Source organism: Lissotriton vulgaris, chromosome 3_1, assembly GCF_964263255.1.
Source record: "Lissotriton vulgaris chromosome 3_1, aLisVul1.2, whole genome shotgun sequence".
Classification (NCBI taxonomy): Eukaryota; Metazoa; Chordata; class Amphibia; order Caudata; family Salamandridae; genus Lissotriton; species Lissotriton vulgaris.
In genome coordinates this window covers 534,110,522-534,138,079 of record NC_141689.1, presented here as the reverse complement: position 1 = coordinate 534,138,079, position 27,558 = coordinate 534,110,522, and the positions used below count along the sequence as shown (strand labels likewise).

Genomic DNA, 27,558 nt, shown 5'->3' with positions numbered 1-27,558 from the left:
GCCCTATAACAGAAGTAAAATGTACCAGGCACACTGCACACGTAAAATCGTACTGTTACCTTGACTTGTAATGCTTCCGCTCATTTACTCACATCTACATAATTCTAAACTCTAATTTTCTTTTTTGTTTTGCAGATTACCAATCGTACGTCTTTTGGAGTCCACTTCACAATTTGTTTATAATATTGTTTTTTTAAAGTTATTTTTCTAGTTGTTTATAATATAGTTATAATTAAGTTTCATTTACAGTTATTCTTTTAATAAAAGTTAATAAAAAAAACGACATACTTCTTTTTTTTGTGGGGGGGTTGACGGTCCACAATAAAAATAATATTTATAATGTTGAAGTACTATAGTAAGATGTTCAAGAGTAAGATTGAAAAGTACTAAGTTATATTTTCTCTGGATACACTACAACATGATAAAGAAATCAAACTAATACGAAACAATGTGTACCACATTTACAAACCTCTCGCGACATATTCCCATGCAAACCTACCCCCTACAAAATTAAGTGTGTGGGCCTCAATGACGCCCCTCAAACCACAGAAACAATCACCCCACAAAGATTTCTAAATTGTATGAGAGGGGCTGCGTGCCCTCCGCCTGGTGCCCTGGAATCCACCACACCCAGACCCGGTTCCTTCAGTGTCCTGGGGGGAAACAGCCATTACATCGCAGTCATAACCACGCGTGATTGTCACCACGAAGCCATTAGCACACATATGGCTTTACCACACATGCTTTTACAACTAGTATGCATTTACCACGCATGATAAACGCATAATCTTAATAATGTCTTTGTGTTACCGAACATGCATTGTAATGGCTCTGGCTTACGTCCTTCAAATGAGTTTTTAGGTATATGTGTGACCAAGTCATAAGATCGGAGGCCAAGGACAAACACTGTGGTGTCTGTGCCAGGAAATCTCATGGATCCTAGAGAAGATAAGCGGAGGGTAAAATGAAAGTAACAGGTATTATAAAAATAACGGAGGAAAACTACTAAAATGGCGGTGGACGTAGTGTGTAATCTACGTTTGGCGCCTCAACACTACATTTCAAATAAATATAGATACAATATGTTTATTAATATATTCCAAAAATATAGCAGCGGATGACACACACGGCCCGGGAAAAGAAAGCTGCAAATGTAATACCTGAAATGAGGAGAGGTTTGCCTGGCGAACTTGAAGAAAAAGAAAAAAACGTGGGCTTGGAAACAAGGCTGCGCATGCGTAGAGAGTACAACTGGTGCACAAAAAGAAAACGGAAAGTTTTACATACTATCATAGAAATATAGCTCTTTTTTTGACCAGTAAAGTTAGTTCTCAAAAATAGCTTTTTTTTTTTTTAGCCCCAATGCCTCCACAATCCCAGACGGCTCCCCGCGTCCTTCGACAGCCCACATTGCTTTAACACAGACAACAGCTTACATGCTGCTCTCTCTGACGAAAAACAATCTTCTTTCTTACTTGAAAGAGAGAGCAGATTAATTTGCTCTCTTTTTCAAATAAGAAAGCGGTTTGCTATGGTAAAGTGGGAGCGGTGACGGTACCGCCCTACCATAGCAAACAGCAGTGTCCCTGAAGTACGCACCCCGAGACACTGCAAGAGCCGACCCTGGGAGATGGTGGACCCCAGGGCCATCAAGGGTTCCGGGAGGAGGGCTGCACGACCCCCTCCCAACATTAAAAAAACCCCAGGGAGTGCAGGTACCCGGGGCTGGAAGGTCATTTTACATATTACTGCCCCAGGAAGGTGGCGGTCTCCGCGACGTGTACGGGTGGAGAGAGAGGGAGAGCTGAAAACACACTTTTAAAAAAAATATAGAAAAAAAAGCCTCGTCGGGGTGACGGTCCCCGACACTGAGGGGAAGAGGACCGTAACCCCCCACCCCACATACTTCAAAATAAAACCACAGAGGGGTGGCGTTCCCCGGTGCTCGGGGTACCTTACAAGCCCGCCATTATGGGAAAAAATTGCCCCTGGAATTTGCCCCCCCCCGGGACCTAATGAATAAAACAGGCTATTATTTTTTTCCCTTTTCCACCGCGTACGTGTACCATACGCGTACCCCCCGATTTTTTATTTTAAAAAAAATTAAAACTGAGCCTAAAGATCCATGTACGACCCCCTGAGCAAGCCTAGAGGGTTAGGATGTTTCTACCCTGCCCCCTTTCCTTATTTCTCAACTTTGTTTTACTGTTTTCTTGTGACTCGCTTCTAGCGACGAACAAGATGGCTGCCAACACTTCCTGGTTTGGGGTGCTGACGCACAGTTGACAGTCAATCAGCATGCAGCTCGTGCTTGTAATTGCACGGATTTCCGTACGCGTGCTGTGCTTCGTCTCTAGATATCGCTATGATTTTACTTTAAATTTTCTCAGAAAAGGATTTACACCATTTAAAAAAAAGCACAATCTGCGAACCAAACTCTACCTCTCTGCCAAATTTTGCTTAATTCCGTTCAGCCTTTCGGGCTTTAGCACTGGCTAAAGGTCCCAATGGAAAATTGCATGGGGAAAACATGTTTTGGGACCCCCCTTTTTCTCGGCCCCCACTTGACGAATCACCCCCAAACTTTCAGGGAAGGAGCGGAGCCGAGCAGGCCATTTTCTTTTCTGCAAGAAGGGTCCTTCCGGGATCCTGCTCCCTTCGTCAGGTGGCGCGTATTTCGGCGGACCCAAGTGCCGAACGATTAATAAAATCCACAGTTTGCTCGGAAGCACCACGCGCACTCAGTAGTATGGATGCTTAAAGTTTATTCTCAGAAAACATTACGCGTTTCGACACAGAATGTGTCTTGTTCACACGATAACCAACATGACATTTCTGGCTTGTTTAAATAAAGTAAAAGTGTGTATCATGGTGAAAAGTGAAAAGGTAGACGGACATAAGAGTTCATGGCATTGTAGGTAATTGCATCGGCCATTTTAGAGTGGTGTAACATAGAGATGTAAGTATATGTTATGAGCACAAATTCTGTTCATACATCAATTTATGTTAACATATAAAAGGAATTAATAAATCCCCCCGAGGACCCCAGCCCACCCACCGGACGTACACCGCCGCCACCCTCAACGCGCTCAACATCGGCCGAAGCCCGGGATGTTACCGAGCCACCCCGAGACGCACCCACGGACCCTTCAGCTGCCACGCCTGCAAGTTCACCTGCATCCGGACCTGCCTCGCACCAGCACCCGCCAAGCCGAACACCAGCAGCAACCACCTCAAGTGCATCCTGCTCAACACCCGCTCCGTCCACAGACACGCCATCGAACTCTGGAACCTCCTCGACACCACAGCTCCTGACGTTGCCTTCCTAACGGAAACCTGGATGAACGACTCCTCAGCGCCGACATCGCCATCGCCATCCCAGAGGGCTACAAGATCACCCGGAGGGACCGCACCGCCAACCAGATGGGAGGAGGCATCGCCATCATCCACAGGGACACCATCCGCATCACGACCAACACCGACGACACCCTGACCACCGCCGAACACCTACACTTCCAGATCCACACCGACCCGAAGACCACCCTCAGAGGCACCCTGATCTACCAACCCCCGGGACCACGCACACAATTCAGCGAGGACATCGCCGACTTTGTCAGCCCGCATGCCCTCCCCTCCGCTGACTACATCCTCCTGGGGGACCTCAACTTCCACCTGGAGAACAACAGCGACCACAACACCATCACCCTGCTCGACAACCTCGCCAACCTCGGACTCAAGCAGCTGGTGTCCACCCCCACCCACCTCGCCGGACACACACTCGACGCCGTCTTCTCATCCAGCAAAGACATCGCCTTCAGCCACGCTACAGGACTCCACTGGACGGACCACAGCTGCGTCCACTTCACCTTCAGAAGAACGACGATCCACCACCACCAGCAACAGGTTGCCCGAAGAAGCTGGAACAAGATCACAGCCGACCAGCTCGCCGCTTCCCTGAGCCAGCACCCTCCCGCCAGCTCAGCGAACCCCAGCCAGGCCGCGGACAACCTCACGAAGTGGATCAGCAACTGCGCGGACGAACTCGCCCCACTGAATACCCCGCCCAGCAGACCCGGCAGCAAGAAAGCCCCATGGTTCACCGACGAACTCAAGAGCTCCAAGAAGAACTGCTGAGCCCTCGAGAAAGTCTGGAGAAGGGAACCAACACCGGACAACATGACCACCCTCAAGCTTGCCACCTGGAAGCACCACCAACTGATCCGCGCCACCAAGAAAACTGCATACAAGGACCGGCTGGACAACAACGCAAACAACTGCAAGGAACTCTTCAACATCGTGAAAGAGCTCTCCAACCCCAACGCCGGAAACAACGACATCACCCCATCGCAAGACCTCTGCAACTCCCTCGCCTCCTACTTCCACAACAAGATCGCGGACATACACAACAGCTTCAGCATTCAACCGACGCACGCCACGACCGCAGCAACGCCCCCCACCACCACCCTCCGCGCATGGACTCCGATCAGCACCGAAGACACCGTCCGCATGATGAACTCCATCCACTCCGGATCTCCGACCGACCCCTGCCCTCACCAAGTCTTCAACAAGGCCGACGCTGTCATCGCACCCCACCTGCGGGACATCATCAACACCTCCTTCGACACCGCCACCTTCCCGGAGAGCTGGAAGCACGCCGAACTCAGCGCTCTACTAAAGAAACCAACAGCGGACCCCACCGAACTCAAGAATTACCGCCCCATCTCGCTCCTCCCGTTTCCAGCCAAAGTCATCGAGAAGACCATCAACAAACTGCTGGCCGCCTTCCTCGAGACGAATGGATCCCTCGACCCCTCACAGTCTGGCTTCTGAGCCAACCACAGCACCGAGACCGCCCTCATCGCTGCCACCGACGACATCCGAGCCCTGATGGACAACGGAGAAACAGCGGCCCTCATCCTCCTAGACCTCTCCGCGGCATTCGACACTGTCTGCCACCGCACCCTAGTGCAGCGCCTCAGCAACGTCGGAATCCAGGAGAAGGCACTGGAATGGATCATCTCCTTCCTCGACGGAAGAACACAGAGAGTCCGTGTACCACCGTACAAGTCAGAGGCCACCGAAGTCATCTGCGGCGTCCCTCAAGGATCCTCGCTGAGCCCCACCCTCTTCAATGTCTTCATGAGCCCCCTCGCGGCCATCGCACGCCAACACAACCTCAACATCATCTCCTACGCCGACGACACCCAGCTGATCCTCTCCCTGACCAACGACCCCGCCGCCGCCAGAGCCAACCTTCATGAAGGGATGAAAGATGTAGCCGAGTGGATGATGACCAGCCGCCTGAAACTGAACTCAGACAAGACGGAAGTCCTCATCCTGGGCTCCTCGCCCTCCGCCTGGGACGACTCCTGGTGGCCCCCCGCCCTGGGCACCGCACCCAAACCGACAGACCACGCACGCAACCTGGGCTTCATCCTGGACTCCTCCCTCTCCATGACCAGACAAGTCAACGCCGTCTCCTCGTCATGCTTCAACATCCTGCGCACGCTACGAAAGATCTTCCGGTGGATCCCCACCGAGACCAGGAAGACGGTTACCCAGGCCCTCGTCACCAGCCGACTGGACTACGGCAACGCCCTCTACGCCGGAACCACCATCAAGCTCCAGAAGAAACTCCAGCGGATCCAGAACACCTCAGCCAGACTCATCCTCGACATCCCACGAAACAGCCACATCTCCGGACATCTGAGAGACCTGCATTGGCTCCCCGTCAACAAAAGAATCACCTTCCGTCTCCTCACCCACTTACACAAAGCCCTACACGATCAAGGCCCGAGCTACCTCAACAACCGCATCAACTTCTACGCTCCCAAACGCCACCTCCGATCAGCCAGTCACGCCCTCGCCGCCGTCCCCCGCATCCGAAGAACGACAACAGGAGGAAGGTCCTTCTCCTACCTGGCCGCCAAGACCTGGAACTCCCTCCCGACCGACCTGCGCCTGACCCAAGACCACCTCTCCTTCAGGAAGAAGCTCAAGACCTGGCTGTTCGAGCAGTAGCAGCACCCCCCCCCCCAAGCGCCTTGAGACCCTCCGGGTAAGTAGTGCGCTCTATAAATGTCTTTGATTGATTGATTGATTGATTACATTCAGCAGCTGGTTGGGCATATTAAAACGAAACCCAGTTCATACCTGGTCTTAAAGCGTAAAATATATATATATATATATATATATATATATATATATATATATATATATATATATATATATATATATATATATATATATATATATATATATATATATATATATATATATATATATATATATATGTGTGTGTGTGTATACATGTATAAATATATCCCAAAAAGATCACTTCACTAAAAAGTAACCGGAGGACACAGCAGGGACATTAGCAAAGTCCATTCCTTGACAACAAGTGTGGCATGACGGGTTTTGGCGAGGTTTGCCTTTTTCAAATGCCATAGATACGGGAAGTTTGCCTCCTCCCTCTTTTTGAAAGCAAAACACAGAGCTGTGAAATGCTGATACGGTGTTTGCGATTCTCCATGAAGTCACGGACTGCACATCGTAGCATTCCTGCAGCCCTGGATGGTGGACTACAGTTCCCAGCAGGCAACAACACTTGGAGAGTGAGTTTCTTGTGGAGCTTGAATGGATTCGCAATGAGTGCTGGTGTTTCTGCCAAAAAGAGTTAGTGTCTGTTCATAAGTCCTGATGAAATCTTTGCCACGGACTTAGCCTGGATCCCAAGATGCCATGCCACACTCCAAGCAAAACACGGACCTGTGAAACACTGATACAGTGATTGCTATGCTCTAATATATATATCTCAAAAACAATCCAAGATACAACTCATTTCACCAAAAGGGACACGGACTCCAAAGAGGGGTGCTTCAGTAGAAAGAATTTATTTACAAGAACATGTGGATTTAACGCGTTTCGGCCACCATATGTGGCCTTGTTCACATATAGTAACGTGCAGCGATTCACACATACCTATTTACTTCCTTACACACACCACGTGATAGGCCTTCCGTAAGGCCATAGTAAACATACTATTCCATATTGAATGCCATAGATCGAACTTTATTGATGTGGAATAGTATGTTTACTATGGCCTTACGGAAGGCCATTATATATATATATATATATATATATATATATATATATATATATATATATATATATATATATATATATATATATATATATATATATATATATATATATATATATATATATATATATATATATATATATATGCATGCTGTAATGAAGGTATAATATATATATATATATATATATATATATATATACATTATATATATATATATATATATATATACACATACACACACACACACAGAGGGAGAAAAAAGAGAGATAATTAATTCAATGTTTTTAAATACCTATTGAATAAACTGTTGAATTTAAAAAGCCCTCATATTAGCATCTGGATGGTAGGGGCAAGCTAGAAAATAAACTATCAGACCATCACTGGTTAGAGGCGGCAGACCCGAGAGCAGAGGACGGCCCGGGACCAGGGTTCGATTCCCGGTGCGGCAGGTTTCTGGACCAGGGTCAGCGGACTCGATAATTCTCTCGCCTCGGTGCCCACTCTGATCAGCGATCACACTCGGCAACTCTGGGCATTAGCTTGCCTCATCTTCACTAACGGCCCCACCAGACCGCCGGGGATGCCTGGTCTCACCCTGGAGATACCCATTAAGGGACCATCTCTCAGGGAAGCCAGGAAGGGTTTCGCAGCGGTCGAAGCGCCTTGGGACCCTCCGGGTAAGTAGTGCGCTATATAAATGCCTATACATACATACATACATACACCGCTACTGGCATTAACATTAATGTTAGTGCCTGGTATGGCATTACCATAAATAACAGGCACATTCCTTGATTTTGGTGAAAGTGAATTGATCTATATTTGAAAGCAACAAGGGCACCCAATCAAGTCAGCAAGGGACCTTGGAGTAGACTCTTTTTAAAAAACAGTGGTCCCTTACAAGCAAAAGAATAAAATTAAATAAATATAGACACAGTTGTTTCTATATTGGTGTGACATGTCCAGCCGGACAGAGGTCAGATATTTACTTTAGAGTAATAGCGACAAATTCATCAACAATTTACAGAATGGTGCACATGCCTGTACCCTACTCAAACAAGCACAGAAAGTTAAACACAAAGGGCTTTTAGGCAAAAGCTTACGGTTCTGTAAATATCACAATTTCAATAATAGACAGAAAATTTCAAACACCTTTACAAGTTAAATGACACAAGGTACATAAATGTATAAGGTGCGCAATTAAGGTCGACAGCGTTTCGATCCCACTACATAGTTATGGGGATCATCATCAGGACATTTAGTAAATGCCTAAACGATACAAGCCTCATTTGCCAGAGTCGGAGTCCAGTATGAAGCGTCAAGTCAATTATCAAACAATACAAGCGATCGCTTCAAATTTAGGCAAAATAGCCGAGATTTCCAAAGAGTGTCGGTCCGATCGTGACGGAATCATATAATTTTATAAATAATGTAATACCTATTAACAATCAGTGAAAATTACACAAAATATTAACAATCCTAGTTAAGCAACAGGAGGGAAAGCATTGTACTTTGAAGCGGTTAGAATTACTATTCCATCTCCAATTAAAGCAAAAGAATGGAAAGTGATCTACTTTGGAATGGTCATATTTACAACACCCACTCCAACCTAAGCAAATGTATAGAACGTTTTGGACTTTGAGGCATCATGTTTACTATTCCCACTCCAACGTAAGCAAAAGTAGGGCAAGTGTTGGGCTTTGGGGAGGTTCATATTTACTGTTCCCTCTGCTAAATTTCTAAAATAAAACATTAAAATATGAACAGAAATTGTAAAATATATTTAAAATAATAGATGTTTTCATCAAACGTTAAGGGAATAAAAATACATTTAAATAATACAAATGTTACATTAAAAGACAACAAATAAATATGTTAAATAAATATTTAAAATATTTTATATTAAAGATACACCTTTCCATTACCCTAACAACAATCACCAACAACAATTAAAATTAATAAAATCATAGAAAATTAAAAGCTATTGATATTAATGTAATTGGCAAGTGAAGCAGATCAAATTAAACACAATGTCATTAATTACATTAGTCAACCAATTAACAAATAATTACAAATGGACAAATATTTAAAATAACATTCAATTAAGGTACATTTTTTTCATTACAAAGTTAAAAAACACAACAAATCATTATGAATTAAAAGCAATAATCTACATTTTTAAAACCTTCCCATCCCAAAACCTGCTACTAAATTACCAATTTCTACTTACATTTAAAAAAATCATAAAAAATGAAACTCATTACAAAAAACAATATTTTATACACGTATAGTAATAAAAAGTGTTAAATACAATATATGATTCCTCGGGCCTGATTCCGAGTTTGGCAATGCAGGAGTGAAGCACCACTCTGGCAGTCCGCTCCCGCACTGCCAAACCTGTGGTTACACCGCACGCCAGATTACGAGTTTCCTCGTGTCTGGTGGTCTGTTTTTGGCGGTCCCAAGCGGTACCTCTAAAAATGGGCACCGCAATGGGAACTCCAAAAACACTTCCTGCACGGCATGGACTATAAAGTCCATGCCGTTCAGGAACTGGGGCGCATGCACACAGTGGGCAGTTGTTGTTCCCCCCTGCAAGCCTCCCCATGCACAACAATCTATGTTTCAGGACCGCCAGCCCTTTCATGGAGGAAAGACCTTTATGACACGACTGGCAGTCCTGAAACTCATAATATGCATTGTGGTGTCGCAGCAGCACAACCAGCATATTATGGAGACCCTGACTGCCATGACCCCACGAGTCTGACGGTCCGAGGACCACCAGACTTGTAATTAGGCCCTAAGTATTTTTGTTCAAGATGAATAACTTAGAAATACAACCAAACAAATAGGTCAGAATTTGCAGAACATCAGAGGGTGATTAAATAAGAAAAGTAAAATTTTCAATAAGTTGTCATTTCTAAATTTAGAACATCTCACCTTTTCTGTGGTAAGAGTACAGAGATGTCTGTGAGTCTGATCCTGCGCTTGCAATGGAGTAGACATCTGTATCCTGTAACACACAGAACAGTAGAACATTAATCAGAACTGGTAAGCTAAAAATGTTGCCAATTTATGAATCAGACTCAGCTGTTAAAGGTCAAGTTTAGATACTTCAATGCAATTTCACAGTAAGGCCCTAATTACAATGGCAGTCAGATGAGCATCCGACTGCCATCGCGGCTGGTTGGAGACCGCCAAACATATAGTCGGCGGCTCCACCCAACATATTACAAACCGACCACTGTGAAGGCAGTCAGAAAAATGCAGTTTACTATTACGGCTTGTGCTGTGGCCAAGAAAAGGGCGGCAGCACAAGCCACAATAGTAAAATGCATGTCTACAAACATCCATGCACTGTGTGCCAGGCACCATGATGCATGAATATTTTCGGGGGCACAGATCCAATAACAGAGGCTCACAAGGGACGGGGGCCCTGTTAGGGGCCCCCAAATTCCCTTTTCATCTGCCTTTACTTAGCAGTGGGACCACAATGTAAAGGCTGAGGGAAAGGGACATCCTAATTTCTACGGCGGTGCCTCCGCAACACCACCTCCATTCTGAGTTGCCTTTTCATTGTAGTGAGCCCGCCATGAAAAGGGTGGTGGAAAGACACAGTCCCACTGCCGGCTTTGGACCTGGGGTGCATGCAGGGGGGCACATGTTGTGCCCCCTGTAATTGCATAATAAAAGGTACCACTTTGTTACATCCGACTCATGGAACTGCAATCAAACTACAAGTTACAGCTACCTGTGATACCAGTAACGTAGTGCACGGAAAACGCGCCTAGTTGAACACAAAAGCAATATCAGATTGAAGAACCCAAAATCCACTGTTGCTGTACACTATTGTGAAAAGAACCACAACATTAGCCAACTAAGATACTTGATTTTTGGAACAAGTACAATTAAAAGAAGGAAGAAACAATAAAAACTTTTTGCTGCAACGAGAATTATACTGAATCCACAAATTGAATTCACTAAGCCCGAGGGGTTTAAATGAATGATTGGAATTCAGCTGTTATCTCTAAATGTGTTTTTCGTATTACTGTACCAATGTACAGATGGGAGTTTAAAGAGGTCACCAGTTGAGAAAGTTGCATCTGGTTTAATGATATAGCTGCTTTAAATTCCATTTGGTGGACATTTCAGTCCACGTGTTACACTGCAACACTTTAAAGTGCGTCCGCATTTTACATTTTTTTTTTAGTTTTAAACACTATTTATGTTTCGAGCAATAAGAACAATCCACACTTATCTCTTTACTAGCAAAAAAGGTCACTTTTATTTAAGACAGTCAAAAACAGAAATCCAATTCTTTGCATTTATTGCTACAGAAAGAAAACATATTGTTACATTTCCCCAAACATTTCCCAATAATGACTTTAAAACCCAAAACTTTTCCAACAACTTATCAATTGATAATCCCAATAATGTACAATTGCGAACCATTGTTTTTCTCCTCATTATTTTTTCCTTAGCCATTTTACCCCTAACCTCCCCCCACCCCCAGAGGGAAAGGATAAGCCCGCTCTTGACTATCCTAACCCCCCCCCAACAGAGCGCCAAAGAATCTTAAAACCAAGAACGGATAACTGTAACAACTGTCGTAACGTGGCATTTTTTTTTTTTTTACTCAAAAAGTAAAAATAAAGCAAAAAAATAAATTGAACAAGAGAGGGAGGGTGGGTGGAACAAACAAATCTGCGCCATACTGCTCCCGCCTCTGACAGTGACGTCACTCCCGCCCAACACCCCACATCACCTCACTAAGCCCTCCCCTTTCCTCCCCTTGCCCAATCGCGCTAAGTGGATCGTTCCACAGCTCGAATTTTCCCAGGGGGACATCGGCTCATGTCAAGTCCCCCTGGTATCCATTCTTATTATCGCGACTATTGTTGACAATATTATTGGTGTTAAAACATTTGATTCACCAATATTCACGATCGTCTATTTTCCGTGGTTACCACAGACATGCTGGTTTACTTCCAGGTCATATGGTTATTTGATTCTGAACCTTACTACCGGTTCATTCACACAACGCGAGGGCGGTTACAAGGAGTACGCTCTGTTTTGTGTATTCACAGGTACATTGCGTTATCCGTTTTGGCTTGTAAATGGTACTTTTTCACTTTGTCGCAGTAGAAGTTTAACCGTATTATTTTCGGCAGGTTCACACATTACATTCACAGGATTCACGTAACAATCGGACATGATTCCGGTTTTACTATTTCACTTTCATTAGGTCACAGCCGTATCACCACACATTTGTTACACATTTTTAACGTTTCGCGAGCACGGAGCACTTAATCTTTTCTGTTTCCTCAAAGTAATATCACATTCAGTTCTGCAATTGCGTTACCTACTTAGTGAGCACATTACGCTTGTGATATCACGTTATTTAAAGCACAAATGAGCTACGTTTTCGCATAACTTTATTTTACAAACACTCATGAACTTCACCGGCATGATATTTCACTATTGTGTGTTTTCTCACATTAAACATACGCATTCAGTTCTAGGATCAAGTAGTATATATTTTGATTTATCACAGGGAGGAACCCCTGAAGAAGGGCTGGACGGGAAATGCATCGGGGAATTTTTCTTTAACCCTGTGAACCATACAATAATCGATTGAATATGTGATGGTTAAATTGCATTGAATTAAGGATCTCTACTAAAGGATAATACTTCACTATGGGGATATGAAGTTCAATAACCCAAAGTGATTCAAGAGCTATGGATTATGGAATTATTTAAGGTGATATTATTCGCAAAGGAATGCTTATATAAGTGTGTCCTTCCAGACAGTAAGAACTTTCTTTCTTGACCCCCTGTAATTGCACCACAGTTAGTGCAAGGTGTGGCATGCATGCCACACTGTGCAGGAACGTGCTGCCGGCACTGTCACAGTGGTGGGCTGCATGTTAGGCTCTCAGATGAGCCTAACAGCTCACCACCATGAAACTACTGCAGCACCGCCCACCCGACCCGGATTACACTTGTAATCGGCGGGTGAGCTCATCATGGCTTTGGTGGTACTCCAGTGGGCGGTGCCATGGTGGCGCCACTGGAGGACTACCAAAGTCATAATAAGTACATATGGCTATTCGAGAAGCATGTCTCCTTGGACCATTGAACAGTTCACTTAATTTAATTTGCATGTGGCACTAGCAATGAAGACAAAAATAAAGGGAGCGATGATGCACATTAAGATACCAATTGCTCAATAACGGACTACCTCAGAGAAACATTTGAGTACTTACAACTTTGATCTCTTTATGATAAGCTAGTTGATTTTCACAGACACATACTTCCAAAATATCTTTGTTTTGATTGGGGTGGAGGAAGTAGGACATATACATGGGGATTCTGCAATGAACTCTGTGTTTTGGTCGAAGCAGACCAAATGTCCCCAATAGTACTTTGATGTTTTTAAATGGGTAAGGGATAAATGTGTTCGGAGCCCTCCATAAATCCTGTCACGCTTCCCAAGATGGTCCAGAGTATCAGAGCAATGTTTGGTGAATTTGTGAATATTTTCCAGAATTTATTAAATGTTGCACTAGGTATTATAATACATTGGCCTTTTTCAGCTGACCTACTGGGATAAAAGGAGTAGGTTCTGAAAGCCTCCTTAAGTACTTTAAAGGTACCAAAAGGTGTGACCTGCAAGCTGTTAGTTACAGTGGGCATATTCTTTTAATCTGCTACCTTCTCAGAATCCGAACCTGTAACATTCAAATAACATATACTTCTCTACAGTAAGTGTACCATACAGGTATTGGACCTCGTGATGTTGAGACTACATACAGCTCAATGCTAGACATCAGTTCCAGAGTTATCTTTCTCACAATGGAACTTGAAATCTGCAGGTTACGCTTCTGTTTTTATAATATAATTAACTCAATGCTCCCTTACTAGTTTACTTAGTTTACTTCGAGCTCTTTTTTTACACAACACAGACAAAAATGCTTGAATTAATATCAGTGGCTTCATGAAACTCCTTTCTACAGAATGGTTTATATAACCTCTTGGTAAGCCAGATAAATATGCAGTATTTGTGTAAACTATTTGAAGTGAACTAAAACTTCACACAGCGGCCGGGGCACAAAGCCACAGCTGAAGACCTCTGTAGTCTTACATTGATCCTCCTGCGACACCCAGTAGCAGGGACATGCATTTACATCTGGAGACTCCCCCCAGCTCCTGACTCGCTGCCTCGTTCACAGCGGTAAAGAATCAATATAGTGGGACCGGCGCCCTACCTGATCACCACACAACCTCAGGGGCAATGGTCAGTAATAATACTCAGAGCCGACGCTGCATATCATCAGCTGTGGCTGGTGGGGAATGCTTCCCCTTATGAAATCGCTAAGTAACCTATAGAGGGAATGACGCTTCACTGGAGGAATCACCGGAGCAGACCCCATAGTGTCATGCTGCAACTCGGGACCCTCCAGCGAAGTTCTACAGTCAGTGACCATCGACAGAGGGTTGCCCGGATCGCGGGGAATGCACCCCGGAAATTGAGGTAGTTGTCACACCTGATGCAGAAAAGTGTGATGCCCAATATACAGAACGCCCTCACAAATACCAAAATGGGGAAGGAGTGGTCCTGCAATTCTTCGCTGCTACCGTCTCTAGGTAGAGAACTTGCCTGGGACCGGAGCGCCTGTTGGGACCCTGGGGCGGAGTAAAATGACCAAAGAGGCAGCAATGGAGCTAAGGTGAACAAGGGGTGGTAGTGAACACTACCTAATCAACACTCAATGACAATCTCTGAGCATACTCCTTAACCCCATCCTGACAGCGGAGGCCGAGCACTATGTCTGACACCCGGTGGAGCTGCTCTGTTCAGCTTTGAGGAGATCGGCCTTGGTTCATCCCCTGACCGTCACCTACCCAGCCGGACTTTGGGCACAGTTTTTCTCCCCAGCTCCCTGTTGCCCACCCCCCCATCGTATTTCTGTGACTCTGCTTTTTCCTTGTCTCCTATCTATCTCTTCCTATTCAGCATTCTTTCGTTCTTTGTCTACTTCCTTGCTCCTATCCCCTCTCACCTGAATCTTTCCCCTTGCCTGCTTCACTGCCTTGCTCCCTGTCCTTTTGTGCCCTTAGACTAAGCACTCCTTCTCCCCTTTTTGGGGAAAGATCCAAGATAAATTTGCTGCAGTCTCAGCATACCCGCTGAGAGAGTCCACAGCGCCAAGGGAGCCACTCACAATAGAGGTATTGTATGACACCCCTTGTCAAAGCACTCCCTCTCCCCTTTTTGGGAAAGGATCCAGTAAAGTAGGCCTTGGAGTCTCAGAGACCCTCTGAGAGAGTCCACTGCACTTAAGGAGCCTCTCGCAACAGAGATGGGGAAATTATACCACTCCCCCTGGGTTCACAGCTTACTGGACTTCGGGCGCAGCTTTGACTCGCCTACCGGTTTGTGTCCCCGTCACCCTCCCCCTCCTCTTGCCTTGCCGTGTCTCTAATCCTTCCCTCCTATTTCCCTCCTCCACTCTCTGTCTACTTCCCTGCTCCTACCCCCCACTCCCCGGAATATCTCCCGTTGCCAGTTTTCACCACCTAGCCCCCTGTCCTTTTGTGCCCTTTGACTAAGCACACCTTCTCCCCTTTTTGGGGAAAGATCCAAGTTATATACGCTCGAGTCTCAGCATACCCGCTGAGAGAGTCCACAGCGCCAAGGGAGCCACTCATAATTGAGGTATGGTACGGCACCCCTTGCCAAAGCATTCCGTCTCAACTTTTTGGGGAAGGATCCAGTAAATAGCCCTTGGAGTCTCAGAGACCCCTCTGAGCGAGTCCACTGCGCTTAGAGAGCCTCTCGCAACAGAGATGGGGAAATGAAACCACTCCCCCTGGGATCACAGCTTCTGGACTTTGGGGCGCAGCTTTGACTCGTCTACTGCTTTGTGTCCTTGTCACCCTCCCCTCCTCTTGCCATGCCATGTCCCTAGCCCTCCCCTCCTCTTTCCCTCCTCCACTCTCACTCGCCTTGCCAGCTTTTTCCCCTACCTATATGTTCCTTTTGTTTGTCTCAACCTTACTTGTAACTAAAATGGCCATGCTCTAATAACTGTGTAACCTTTGTAAAGCTGTAACCTGCAATTTATTGTCTGATGCCCATGTAAAGCGCTTTGATACCTCCGGGTCTAGCCTGCACTATATAAAACCTTTTAAATAAATAAATAAAAAAAAAAAAAAAATTATTAACTGCTATTATTTCAACACTCAATGGTACTCATTTTATTGACAACAGAGAGATAAGGCACTGAAATTAAATAATCATTGGTAAAGACAATAGGTTATGGCTTGTTGAGCTATTGGTTTTGTCAAAGATTTTGCTGATTTTGTGCATTGACTCAATTTGTGGAGCATTAACAATGGCAATAGGACATCGAAGTAAGACTAGTCGAAGGACAATTCTTTCAGCTCTAGCGTGATAAAGATACTGTAGCACTGATATAGTAAATGTTTACCATTATGCATTAATTATTAGTGTAAATCTTGTGTTTCTCACTTCCTGTTGAATGTTACCATTCATGAACAATCGATGGAAAGGAAAAAACGCATTTTAAGTTGATGTAAGAGCAGAGCTGAACAGTAGTCTTGTGTTCTGTTTAGTATTAAAAAAGCTCTCACTCTTGAGAGGCTGCTGAAAATCTGAGAGAACCTTCATCTGATTAGACGAGCAATGTGACTACAAAATGATAACATCTCATATGTGCCTTATCTAGGATCAATGACACAATATCAATGAAAAAATATTGCGTCAAAAATATTGTTTACCATAATATCGTATTCCTATACTTATAATGGTAAGTGCCAAAATATGGGAAAAAGAATATTATTGACACTAATATCACCCAAAAACGTACAAAAATAAAAATATTTTAATAAAAAAGTAGTAAATGTTAAATATTTTAATATACACCTATTAAAATGTAAATTAAATAAATTCCACTATTTAATATGGTATATAAATATATAGGGGCAGATTTACAATAACTGGCGCATCCCCAGGGATGCGCCAGTTATTGTGCGCCACAGCTCCGCCACCCATGGTGCGCCACATTTACAATGCGGCGCACCATGGGGCAAAAACGGCACAGATGCGTGACGCATCTGTGCCGTAAAGGCGGCGCATTGCAAGCGCGACGCAGCTCCAGCAATGCTCTGGGGGGCCCTATCTGTCCAATTCTGCGTCAAGGTTTTGACGCAGCATTGGCCTAAAAGTGCCTGCGTGAAATCTTGTAGATTTGACGCAGGCACTTTTGTTTTTTTCCTCCAGATCACAGCAGAAGAGTTTTCATCCAGAGTCTAGACCTTGTCCTGGCCTTGTTGGGGTACAGCAATAAGTAAGTTCTGCCTCTAGCAAAGTCTATCTGGGATAGTGCACATACTTCATAGTCACAGTCCAGAAGAAGTGGAAAGACTGGCTAAATATGGCCAGTATTTATTCTCCTTTAAGGCACTGGTCTGAAGCCAGGGATAACCAAATGGAAAGCTAAGCATAACGCATCTTCATGACTTTTTCCCACTTCCTGGAAATCCAGGTAGGGTGTAGGAGGGGCTGACATCCACTGCTCAAATGATGCATATTCACAGTCTCCCAGCTAAGGTCTCTTTGTTTTGTTGCTCGACAATGTCCAGAACAACACAGTCTAGAGAAGAATAACTCAGGTAGTGATGCAGCAACTGATGTACATGTCCCCAGTCCATGAGGGAGCTAATTAATCCCTGTGCTAAGGCCCCAGGGGCAAGCAAAATGCATGTTACATAGACACAAAACAGAGAAAGAAAACCAGAAGGAGAGCCACAGTTTGGTGCAGGCATTTTCATGCTGTTCTTTAGACGCCATTCCCATGGTCTCCCAGTCACGTGCAAGTCACCTAGAACTCGATGCACACTTGATGTGAGAAGGGGGAAATAATGACACCAGATAATAGGGACAGCATTGGTTTTACTGGAGAGGGTTGGTAGGGTGCAACCTCTTGGAAGGTAGAGGTATAAAGGAATGCACCCAGAATCAGATGTCACCAACCATCTGCCTCCCTTGGGCTATTATAACGGGGCATTAACCACCCTAAAAGATGGGTGGTTGTAAACTTGAGTGTAGCCTTGTCCAGGAAATCCTTGCACTCTACTAGTTAATGCCATAATAAAATTCAAACATCGCCAGTGTATCGATAAATTGTTGAGTCCATTTGAAAAAATATAAGGTAGACGAGTAATAGTAACAGGTAAGAGGTAGCACTGCTTTCCTGGTTATGTGAGGTCTTTCATCCATAAACCTGTCACTGTGCTACCCCCGCCTGACTATGTTCTCTTCCTTTTTGTTAATTTCTAGTCCCCCAGTCTCCTCGAAAGTTAGTTCTTTGCACCTGCCGTTTTAATAGGTACGCATCCTTTCTTGTTAGAAAACCACAATTGACCAGCCTGACGGTTTAAGATATTCCCTGCCTGGCCTCGTGTTATTGACCTAGTCGCCCTAGCTTTATGCAGTGTTTTCTAATATTCTTTATTTGGTTTTGGCAATTACAAATATGTTCAACAGAACTTCGGCATAGCTTTACCAAACAGCTATCTACCCTAGTGACGATTGCAAGTTTACAATCAGACTGGTGCTACGCTCATGTATTAGATACTGTGGGCCTCATTTACAAGCTCATTGCTCCTCCGGTGTGTCACTATTTTAGACGTACTGGAGGCACTGTGTGCCTACCCATAGATACAAGATCACGTAAAGTCACCCTGCATGACTTTTCAAGGCCTTATAAATATGGGCCCCATTCATGCATTACTCTGCGTCACGTGTTGATTTGCACCCTAGTTCCTGCATGGTGCAGCATTCACCACATGGTGCATGCCTTGCATGGAGCAGGAACATGCTGTGCCGGTGTTATGGCGGTGCCTGTTAAGGCTCTCCTATGAGCCTTAGACAGGCACTGCCTTAAACACCACCACAGCACCACCCGCCCGTCAAGGATTACTGTTAATTAATCTGGAGGGCGGTCTCACTCTGGGCTTGGCAGTCCTCCAGTGGAGACCTGGCGTGGTTCCCTGCAGGAGGACTGTCAAACCTAAAATAAGGCCCTATGAAACCACTAAACATACGCCAAAAGATGCCCTCTGCCTTTAATTTAATGGGGTTTTATATAGCGGAAACTTGACCTTCTCCTACCTGGCCGCCAAGACCTGGAACTCCCTCCCGACCGACCTACGCCTGACCCAAGACCACCTCGCCTTCAGGAAGAAGCTCAAGACCTGGCTTTTCGGGTAGCAGCAGCACTCCCCCCCCCCCCCCCCCCCCTAGCGCCTTGAGACCCTCCGGGTAAGTAGAGCGCTCTATGAATGCCTATGATTGATTGATTGATTGATTGATTTATTGATTGATTGATTGACCCGATGGTATCGGGTATCAGAGTGATTTACACCAGCATCAGTTACATTACATGACGCCACATTCATTTTTGTTAGGCACGGGGAGATTAAGTGATTTGCACAGAATCACAGGATGTTGCGCGTCCTTGCCGAGACCCGGTTCCCCAGATTTGAGGTCGACCGTCCTAGCCATTAGGCCAACTCCTCTCCCCACTTCACCAAACGTGGTCATTTTGGACAAAGCCTTTCACCTCCCTGTGCCACACTTTTTCAATTGAAAGTGCTGGAATCAGATTTGATTCACTTCACAGACTGTGCACTAGCACTACAGACAAAAGCCTCATTCATTTGTGGTTTAAAGTCTATAATGCTGCTTCATTCGTTTGAATGATAGTGACGATTGCTGTAGTGCACTTCGCGTGAATTACCCCTAGGCTCAATCATGGCAAGGTTGTTTGTGATGTTATAACTTATTTGTTCAGACCAGACTTAGATGCTTTAGACCATATTTTCACCTGATGTACAAAAGAAGAAGTTCAATTCATCACTACAACCTCTTTATGTCTTATAAAGTGTATTTCACCGAGGAGCGATGCACTAACAGCGCGTGTTGATAATATGAGGCTGGAACGGTTACAATGTTCCTCGCCTAAGGAAGGCGTCAGAAAACTTTTCGACAGCCCGACGGTGCATGGGACAAGGGACGCTTGAAAGGAGGCGGAAGCGACCTTGTTATGCCTGGCCTTTTGTTCTACGGCAATCAGTTCACAGCCTAACTACCAGCCACAGGAGAGAGTGACTGGGTGGGGAAAAGTATCCAGGCACAATACAAAGACTCTTCGAATTTCATCTCCAGGCCACATTCCTTTCCTTGAATCTGTTTCCTCCTACATTTTATTAATTGTTCTTCTTCTGCACCAAGGTGACTTCACCTGACCACATTTCACGATTGTGAAATAAAAGCATATACCATATTGAACTGGTTGATTAGTGAGTTGCCCCTGAAGGCAGTTTTCGATCCTCCTTTTGTGTAAGAATCGTTGTTCAATAGAAACATATCTATGAAAATGCAGGTTATTTGCAGCGCAATAATCAGTTTGGGAAACAAGTATGGCGTAAAATGCCTGAAATAGTCTTAAACTAATTTTTGCATCAAAGTTCAAGGGATCCCAGAACTCTAAAGAACTCTAAAGGGGACTATTCCAGTCAATGGAGAAGAAGCACAGTGTAAAAGCATGGCAAACTGCTGATGTGATGCTTTCAGTAGCTTCACATCCGGGAGGAAGGCCGGATCACAAGCCAACCTGGTCAGTCTAGGAGGTTGGTGGTCTCACCCCGTCAGAAAAGCTACATTGAGAGTTTGAATCTGTGGAGTGAGAATGACACACAGTGGTAGGCTGCAGCTGTTGACCAAGTGCAGCTTTATTGCCATGGACAGTGTTGGGATGAATTCTCCAACGCTGATTGCTGTGGAAAGTGCCTCACGGTTGTTGATGTTCATTATATAGAAGTTAGTGGCTTCCATTTCCACATCTGTGAGCTAAATTAAGTCAATTCTCTGGTTTCCACATCTGCTGACATAACCAGGCCGGGCGGTGGGTATTATCTGCTCAGCTTCCTTGAGAGGTGAGGATGAGCAGGGCTTAATATGGCTTGATTGACTGATTTGAAGCTCGTGTTCACAAGTTCTATCTAGTCGCACAAGCAGGAAGAAGCAACTGAAATGCAGGGAGCTTGTGTTTTTACCAGTGCACTGGAGCGTGGAAAATAACAAACTTTGTTTAGTTAGAGGTATTTGCTCTAAACCAGAGTCTATGATCGCAGACTTGCAATTTATTGCACAAAGAAATTCTTCGATACTAAAGATTTCAAGCCAGGTTCCACAGCACATCTCTTAGTCGGCACAGCAGGTGGCATTCAGGTGCCGCTGCTCCGGCATCCAAAGGGCACAGTACTGAAAAAGATGGATCCAAAGCACCGAAGAGCTTCCTCTGCTGAGACTATTTCTGGTTTCCTCCTTTGGGTCTGTAGTATGTTTTTGGGTCTCAACTACCAAACTCCTTCAGACAGGTCCCTCAGGCACTAGGTTGAGCATCAAGATAGGATTTATTATTCCAAAACATAGAAGGAATTCAATGCTCTGTGCATAGTTACTTAAAACCATAGCATACACCTTACATTTATCATTAAAAAATTGCATTAAAAAGATTATACATCAAAAACATTTCATCAAATATTATTTTGCAAATGATGAAAAAGAAGGAAGCTTTTATAAAAAGCATATACTGTTTGCAAAATGTGGACAGCTTTACATATAGAAGAAAAGATCTGTTTTCTAACTGTTCCAGGTATCTGGCTGTGTTTTGTGTTCCTAAAGTGCATATGTGCTGTGCTATATTAAAAGTGCAGTGACATTAGCAGTGTTATATAAAAATAAGACATGGGGTTATAACAAATCATATGGGCCGGGATGCCCGCCACCCCTCCCAACACCAATTCCCCATGGGAGGAGACAGACACAGGTTTGAATTTTTGAAAGGCGGGGGGGAGTTACCCCCCCTGGCCGTATTTATTAAAATATGAAACAAAATTTAAAACTTTAAATTAAAACGTTTCATGAATTATGTACAATTTTATCTTTCAATACATTTTGATGAAGACAAGTTCTTGGCTAGCCTTAACAAATCTCTAATACAAAGGTTTCCTAGCCGAGTCTAGCATCCTGAAAATGCATAACATCCTAAATAAAATTGTACATCCTAGCATTAAGGGCCAACGGCAAGGTCTTAACCGGTGTCAGATCCCTACTACCAAATTCCCGCCCTCACGGTGTGAGTGGCGCATGCGCAGAGGACTTTACCCTCGCAGCCAACTGTAACTTCCCTTGTCGTAGGGGCCCCCTTTCACTCGACGCCATCTTAAGGTCGTCCGAGTTCTCGTGCGAGGTATCCGTAAGAAGGACAGCGTGGACTCCCCCCCTTCCCCACACTCTCTTCCGCCGGAGCGGATATCCGGCCCCCGGGAAATTCGTAGGAGGAGCATATAGCCGTCTCCCCCTGGGAGGGGCCTATGGCCGTCTCCCCCTAGGCGACCCATCCGTAGTGGGTGCCGCCCCCCCCGTGGGAGGGGCCAATGGCCACCTCCCCCGGGCGCTCCCATCCATACTTGGTGGCGCCCCCCCTAGGGACCTTGAAATCACTGCTCACCGATCATGACCTTACCGCCACAGACCGGATAGTTGACCGACTATCCGGCCCCCCCACACCTCCTAAAGGTCAGGTCTCCTCAACGCCCTCAGCCACGCTACGAAGTCTCCTATGAGTAATTCATTCCCAGCCCTGGACAGGTGAACCCCATCATTCAAATAATAGTGATCACCCCGGCTACACCCATGAGGAATGCTTTGCAAGTGAGTAGAGCGAAACAGTTTCTCGATCTTGTTGTTGAGCCTCTTTACCGAGTGGTTCAACGCCGACACAGATAGACCCCCCCGCCAAACTCTTCTGGGAATCATGTGGGACCAAGCAATCGTACACCCCGGGAGCCTCTTGGACAACCAACTGACTGCTGACAATATGTCCTCCAGCAATACCCGTCTACCCAACCTTACCAAGTCATTGCCTCCCAGATGCACTATGATTACAGATGGCGGTGACCTTTGCCGCCCTAACAGTTCCTCCAGATAGCTCTGAAACTGGTCAAAACAGAGGCCTCCTTTCCCATGGAAGGACACTCTGAACCCACATTCATCAGATGCGTGGATCGCGTCATGCCTCACGTATGAGTGGCCCACGACCCATTCCACTTGACCTCCAGTCGATGATCCTTTCTCACTGGTCCTCCGGTGTCGGGCCAGTCCGATTTTTCGCCCCGCGTTACAGGCTTTAGAAAATGTAATCCAAACAAAAGACAACAAGCGTGAGTGCATTTCATCAGTCTTTTACAACATGTGCAGTCGCACATACCTCTTGAAACAATTCGAGGACCAACGGCCTAACTGTTTCACTTCCTCCGTACCCAGACCCCGAGCCGTAGCCTCAATAGCGGCCCCTATTCTGAATGAGTGGGTCCCAAAATCGCACGGGTTCAAGCCCGCCGCAGCAATTGTAATTGCCAGGACCCTCCGAAACTGAAATCTCGTCAACAGGGTGCCGTCCTTGTGTCTAAGCAGGGTCCTCCCCCATGTTGTCAACCTCTGTGCCAGGTAGTCCTCTAAATACCTTATGGGACAACTGGGGCTCCCTCGGGCGCTGCAGAACCACACTATTCCCCAAAGCTTCCTGGTCTGTCTTGGACCTGGCTATCGAGATCAACAGAGAATCACCCCGTAATTGAACATGATCCCTGCATAGACCTCCCTCCACATCCTTCTTGTTCCTTGCTACGAGTTCACTTACCCGCATGGCCCCATGGAATGCCAACGCGAAAGCCGCTCGGAACAGAATTACCTCGCTGGGCGAGGAGCATGTCTCATCCAGTTTTGCTAGTAGCAAGGACAATCTGTCTAGCCCAATCGGGTGCCTTTTATCTTGTCTGCGACCTTCCAGGCGCTGCCAACCGCGGAGCGCCTTCCTGACTATGAAGGAACCCGTCGGGTCCCGTATCCCGTGGAGCTGTGCCATGAATGATATGGCTGCCCTATATCTGTTGGCAGTTGCCGCCGATCGGCCTTCCTTATGAAGTGCCACCAAAAACCCGAGGAAGGATTCTTCCCGCCCCCAGCTATGTCCCCCTACCGGCCCTAAAAAGGCGCAGTATGAACGAAACGCTCCCTCATAAGCTTTTCTCGTCCTGGGCGCTAAACTGGCTGCCACGAGGTCTTGTAATCCGGGGCACCGATCTGCCATAGTGCTTTGGGGAACGGTGCCGCGACTAGTTCCGCTGTGGGTAGATAACCCCTGAAAGCCTGCATGTGTGAACGAGAGAGTGCATCAGCTGCATTATTCAGTACACCCGGCACATGCCTTGCCCTGAATTGTACATTCAATCTCATGCATCGCAATACAATTTCTTTCAACAGTCTCAAGATCCACTTGCAGCGTGCAGCCTGGTGGTTAATACACTCGACCACCGTCATGTTGTCTGACCAAAACACCACTGAGCAGTTCCTAAAGTCTTCCGGCCATGCCAACAGAGCCACCCAAATGGGGAATAGCTCCAAGAACCCAATGTTACCTGTTAGGCCACTTGAGTGCCACCACGCCGGCCATGTTTGCGCCGACCATCGGTTACCAAAGATCGCGCCAAATCCCACACTCCCAGCCGAGTCGGTCCACAAGCCCAGTTCGTCAGACGATGCTGGAGGTTTGTTCCACGCCACTCGACCGTTGAAATCCGCCAGGAAAGCTAACCAAATGCGCATGTCCTGGCGAACCTCTGCCGACAGTCTAGTGCGGTGGTGACCTTCCCTCAGGCCCACCATAGCTTGTGCTATGGAACGTGAGAAGGGGCGAGCCATCGGTATCACTTTCAAGGCAAAATTAAGCTGACCCACTGTCTGTTGTAACTGATGTAGGGTCCCCTTGTTCTTAAGGAGACATTGTATCAAGGAAGCCCTGAACTTGGCCACCTTCTCAATTGGCAGACGGAAACACCCCTCCATTGAATCCAGCTCAATCCCCAGAAACTCCAGTGAGGTAGATGGCCCCACCGTCTTACCTGGCACCAATGGGACCCCAAATTCTCGCATGAGTGTGCAGAAGTCCTGCAGTGTTTGCGCACATTCCGGAGTGCCCGCCGGACCTAGAAAAAGGAAATAATCCAAATAATGCATCACCTGTCTATGCCCTGTGGCCTTGGTGAACGCCCATTCCAAAAAGGAGCTGAACATTTCAAAATAGGCACATGAAATTGAACAACCCATGGGCATACATTTATCCATGTAATATTTCCCTTGGAACGTGAATCCCAGCAAGCGCTGGTCCTGAGGGTGTACCGGGAGCAACCTGAATGCCGATTCGATGTCTGATTTTGCCAACAGTGCACCGGGGCCCAGGCGATTCAACAGAACGACTGCATCATCGAATGATGCGTATCTAACTGAGCATACCTCAGGGTCAATAGCCTCATTTACCGAGGCCCCCTTAGGGGCCGATAGATTGTGGATGAGTCTATACTCCCCCGGGTCTTTCTTTGGAACCACTCCTAAAGGTGAACACACAAATTCCGCAACTGGCGGGCAGGCAAATGGCCCCGCTACCCGCCCCAAGCCGACTTCTTTCGCTATTTTTCTGGCGGCCACCGCCGGGTTGTGCTGAATAGACAGTTGGTTCTTACTGAAGGGGCTCCCCCGAAAATTTCCGGCGGGATTTTGAAGCCATACAGAAAGCCATTCCTCAAAATCCCGGCGGACAAATGATCTGGGTATTGGTTCAGCCAGGGGGTCAAAGCCAGGATATCAATGGGCGAAGATGTTTGCTTCCAGGGCACCACCTCAATCCTGCTTGGATCCCCCTTTTCCTCCCGCACCATTGGACTTGGATCGACAGCTAGCTTCTGGGTGTGAGGAATTACCACAGCCCGAACAAGCATGCCGGAACCTACACGTTCCTTGTGGCCTGTTACAGGTTCCTTTGTTGAATCCCCAACAAACCCACCGCTTGCCTAAATTCCCGCCGGACCTGGGATGCGGATCCCCTCCGGCGTTCGCCCGAAAGGGCTGTGCCGGCTTCTGTTGGAATGTCCCAGAAACGCTCGTGCTTGGTACCGACGTACCCGCCGGTCCCGGCAAAAGCAGGGCATGCCACGACACCGTGTCCAGACAATCCCATGTTAAAGCCTCGTTAAACTCCTTTGCTTTTCTAAAGGTAACGTCATAACCCTTCCATTCATTTCCCCCGTACATTGCATAGAAATTCATGATCCTGTTCTGATAACATGATAAGTCAGGCAACACTTCTGGTTTACGCTCACCCATAACTGCCGTAAAAATAGAAAAGGCCCTGACCCAGTTCACCATGGTCTCATCGACCCTGAATTCCGCCATCTTGGCTCGCCATACGCTGGGGTGCCACAAATCTTTCTGGGTCTTTGCATATTCTACCTCACGATGGTCAGTCAAAAGTGAAAACATGTTGATGTATTTATCTCCCCATATCATTTCTTTCGTAGCCATGGGAATGTGCTGCGATAAACTTTCCCGCCTTGAAGGTACTGAACTCTCCCCCACTAATGGCAATGGTCTCTTACTGAGTTCAGCCGTCTTCCCAGCCGTGTCCGTTGTCTTCGCTCGACCGTCCGTCGGGACCCCCGTCGCTACCTGCGGGGGAATAGAAGGTACATTCGCCCTCCCGGCATCCCTTGACTGCCGCAACTGCTCAATAATTAATCTGGTTCTTCAGCCGGATCGCCCACAGCCCTTGATCCCCCTGCTCCTTTCTTTAGCCAAGGTAATACTGCTGCTAACTGAAGCGCCAGTTCAGGTGGCATTTGGTCATCCCCAATTGGCGTTATCACTACGGGGATTGGCAAACCCCCATCCGGACCTGGTACCGGGCTATCTACCGGCGCGACTGGTTTGTCTGCGCCCGGGCTCGATGGAGGCACTTCTGGGACTGGGACCTCACTGGAACCTGCCCTCCCCTTATTCCTCTTACCCTTACCGCCTGGGGCGACATTCGGCAAGGCCGGTCCTATGACTTTTTTAGGCCGCCCAAGGGGGTGTTCTGGGCCGCCATCTGCTTCTTGATGGCCGCTAAGCCCCGACCGAGCTCATCCACTTTACCCATCTTCCGGTCCATCACCGCTACTCGGTTCACCAAGGTGCGTAGCATCCTCTCTATCTCGTAGCTCTTTCCCGCCTTCTTGCCAGACATGACTTCGGTTTACTCCGTCCGACTTGATCCACAAGGGTGACTCGATCTTCCACACGCCTGACACTGAAAGAGAAATAACAAAGATTACAAGTTCTCAAAATCGCAGCTTGTTCCCTCGAGGGCTCACGAGCGACGAGTGGTGCAGCCTTCAGAGCACTGGAACAAGAGGAAGCTTCGTTGGATTCCCGCTCTATTTATCCATCTGTGGGAGGGCGGGAGTCCGCCTCAGGTACGCCCATCCGT

General features: G+C 46.4%; 1 protein-coding gene across 1 annotated transcript in view; it reads right to left on the bottom strand.

Annotated features, from left to right (window-relative positions):
- Positions 1 to 27,558, bottom strand: part of LOC147726745 (low-density lipoprotein receptor class A domain-containing protein 1-like) — a 221,717-nt gene that overhangs the window by 174,070 nt on the left and 20,089 nt on the right. The window contains exon 2 of the mRNA XM_086962983.1: positions 10,043 to 10,115. Coding sequence (XP_086819109.1) covers positions 10,043 to 10,115 — 73 coding nt within the window. The remainder of the gene's footprint in view (positions 1 to 10,042; positions 10,116 to 27,558) is intronic.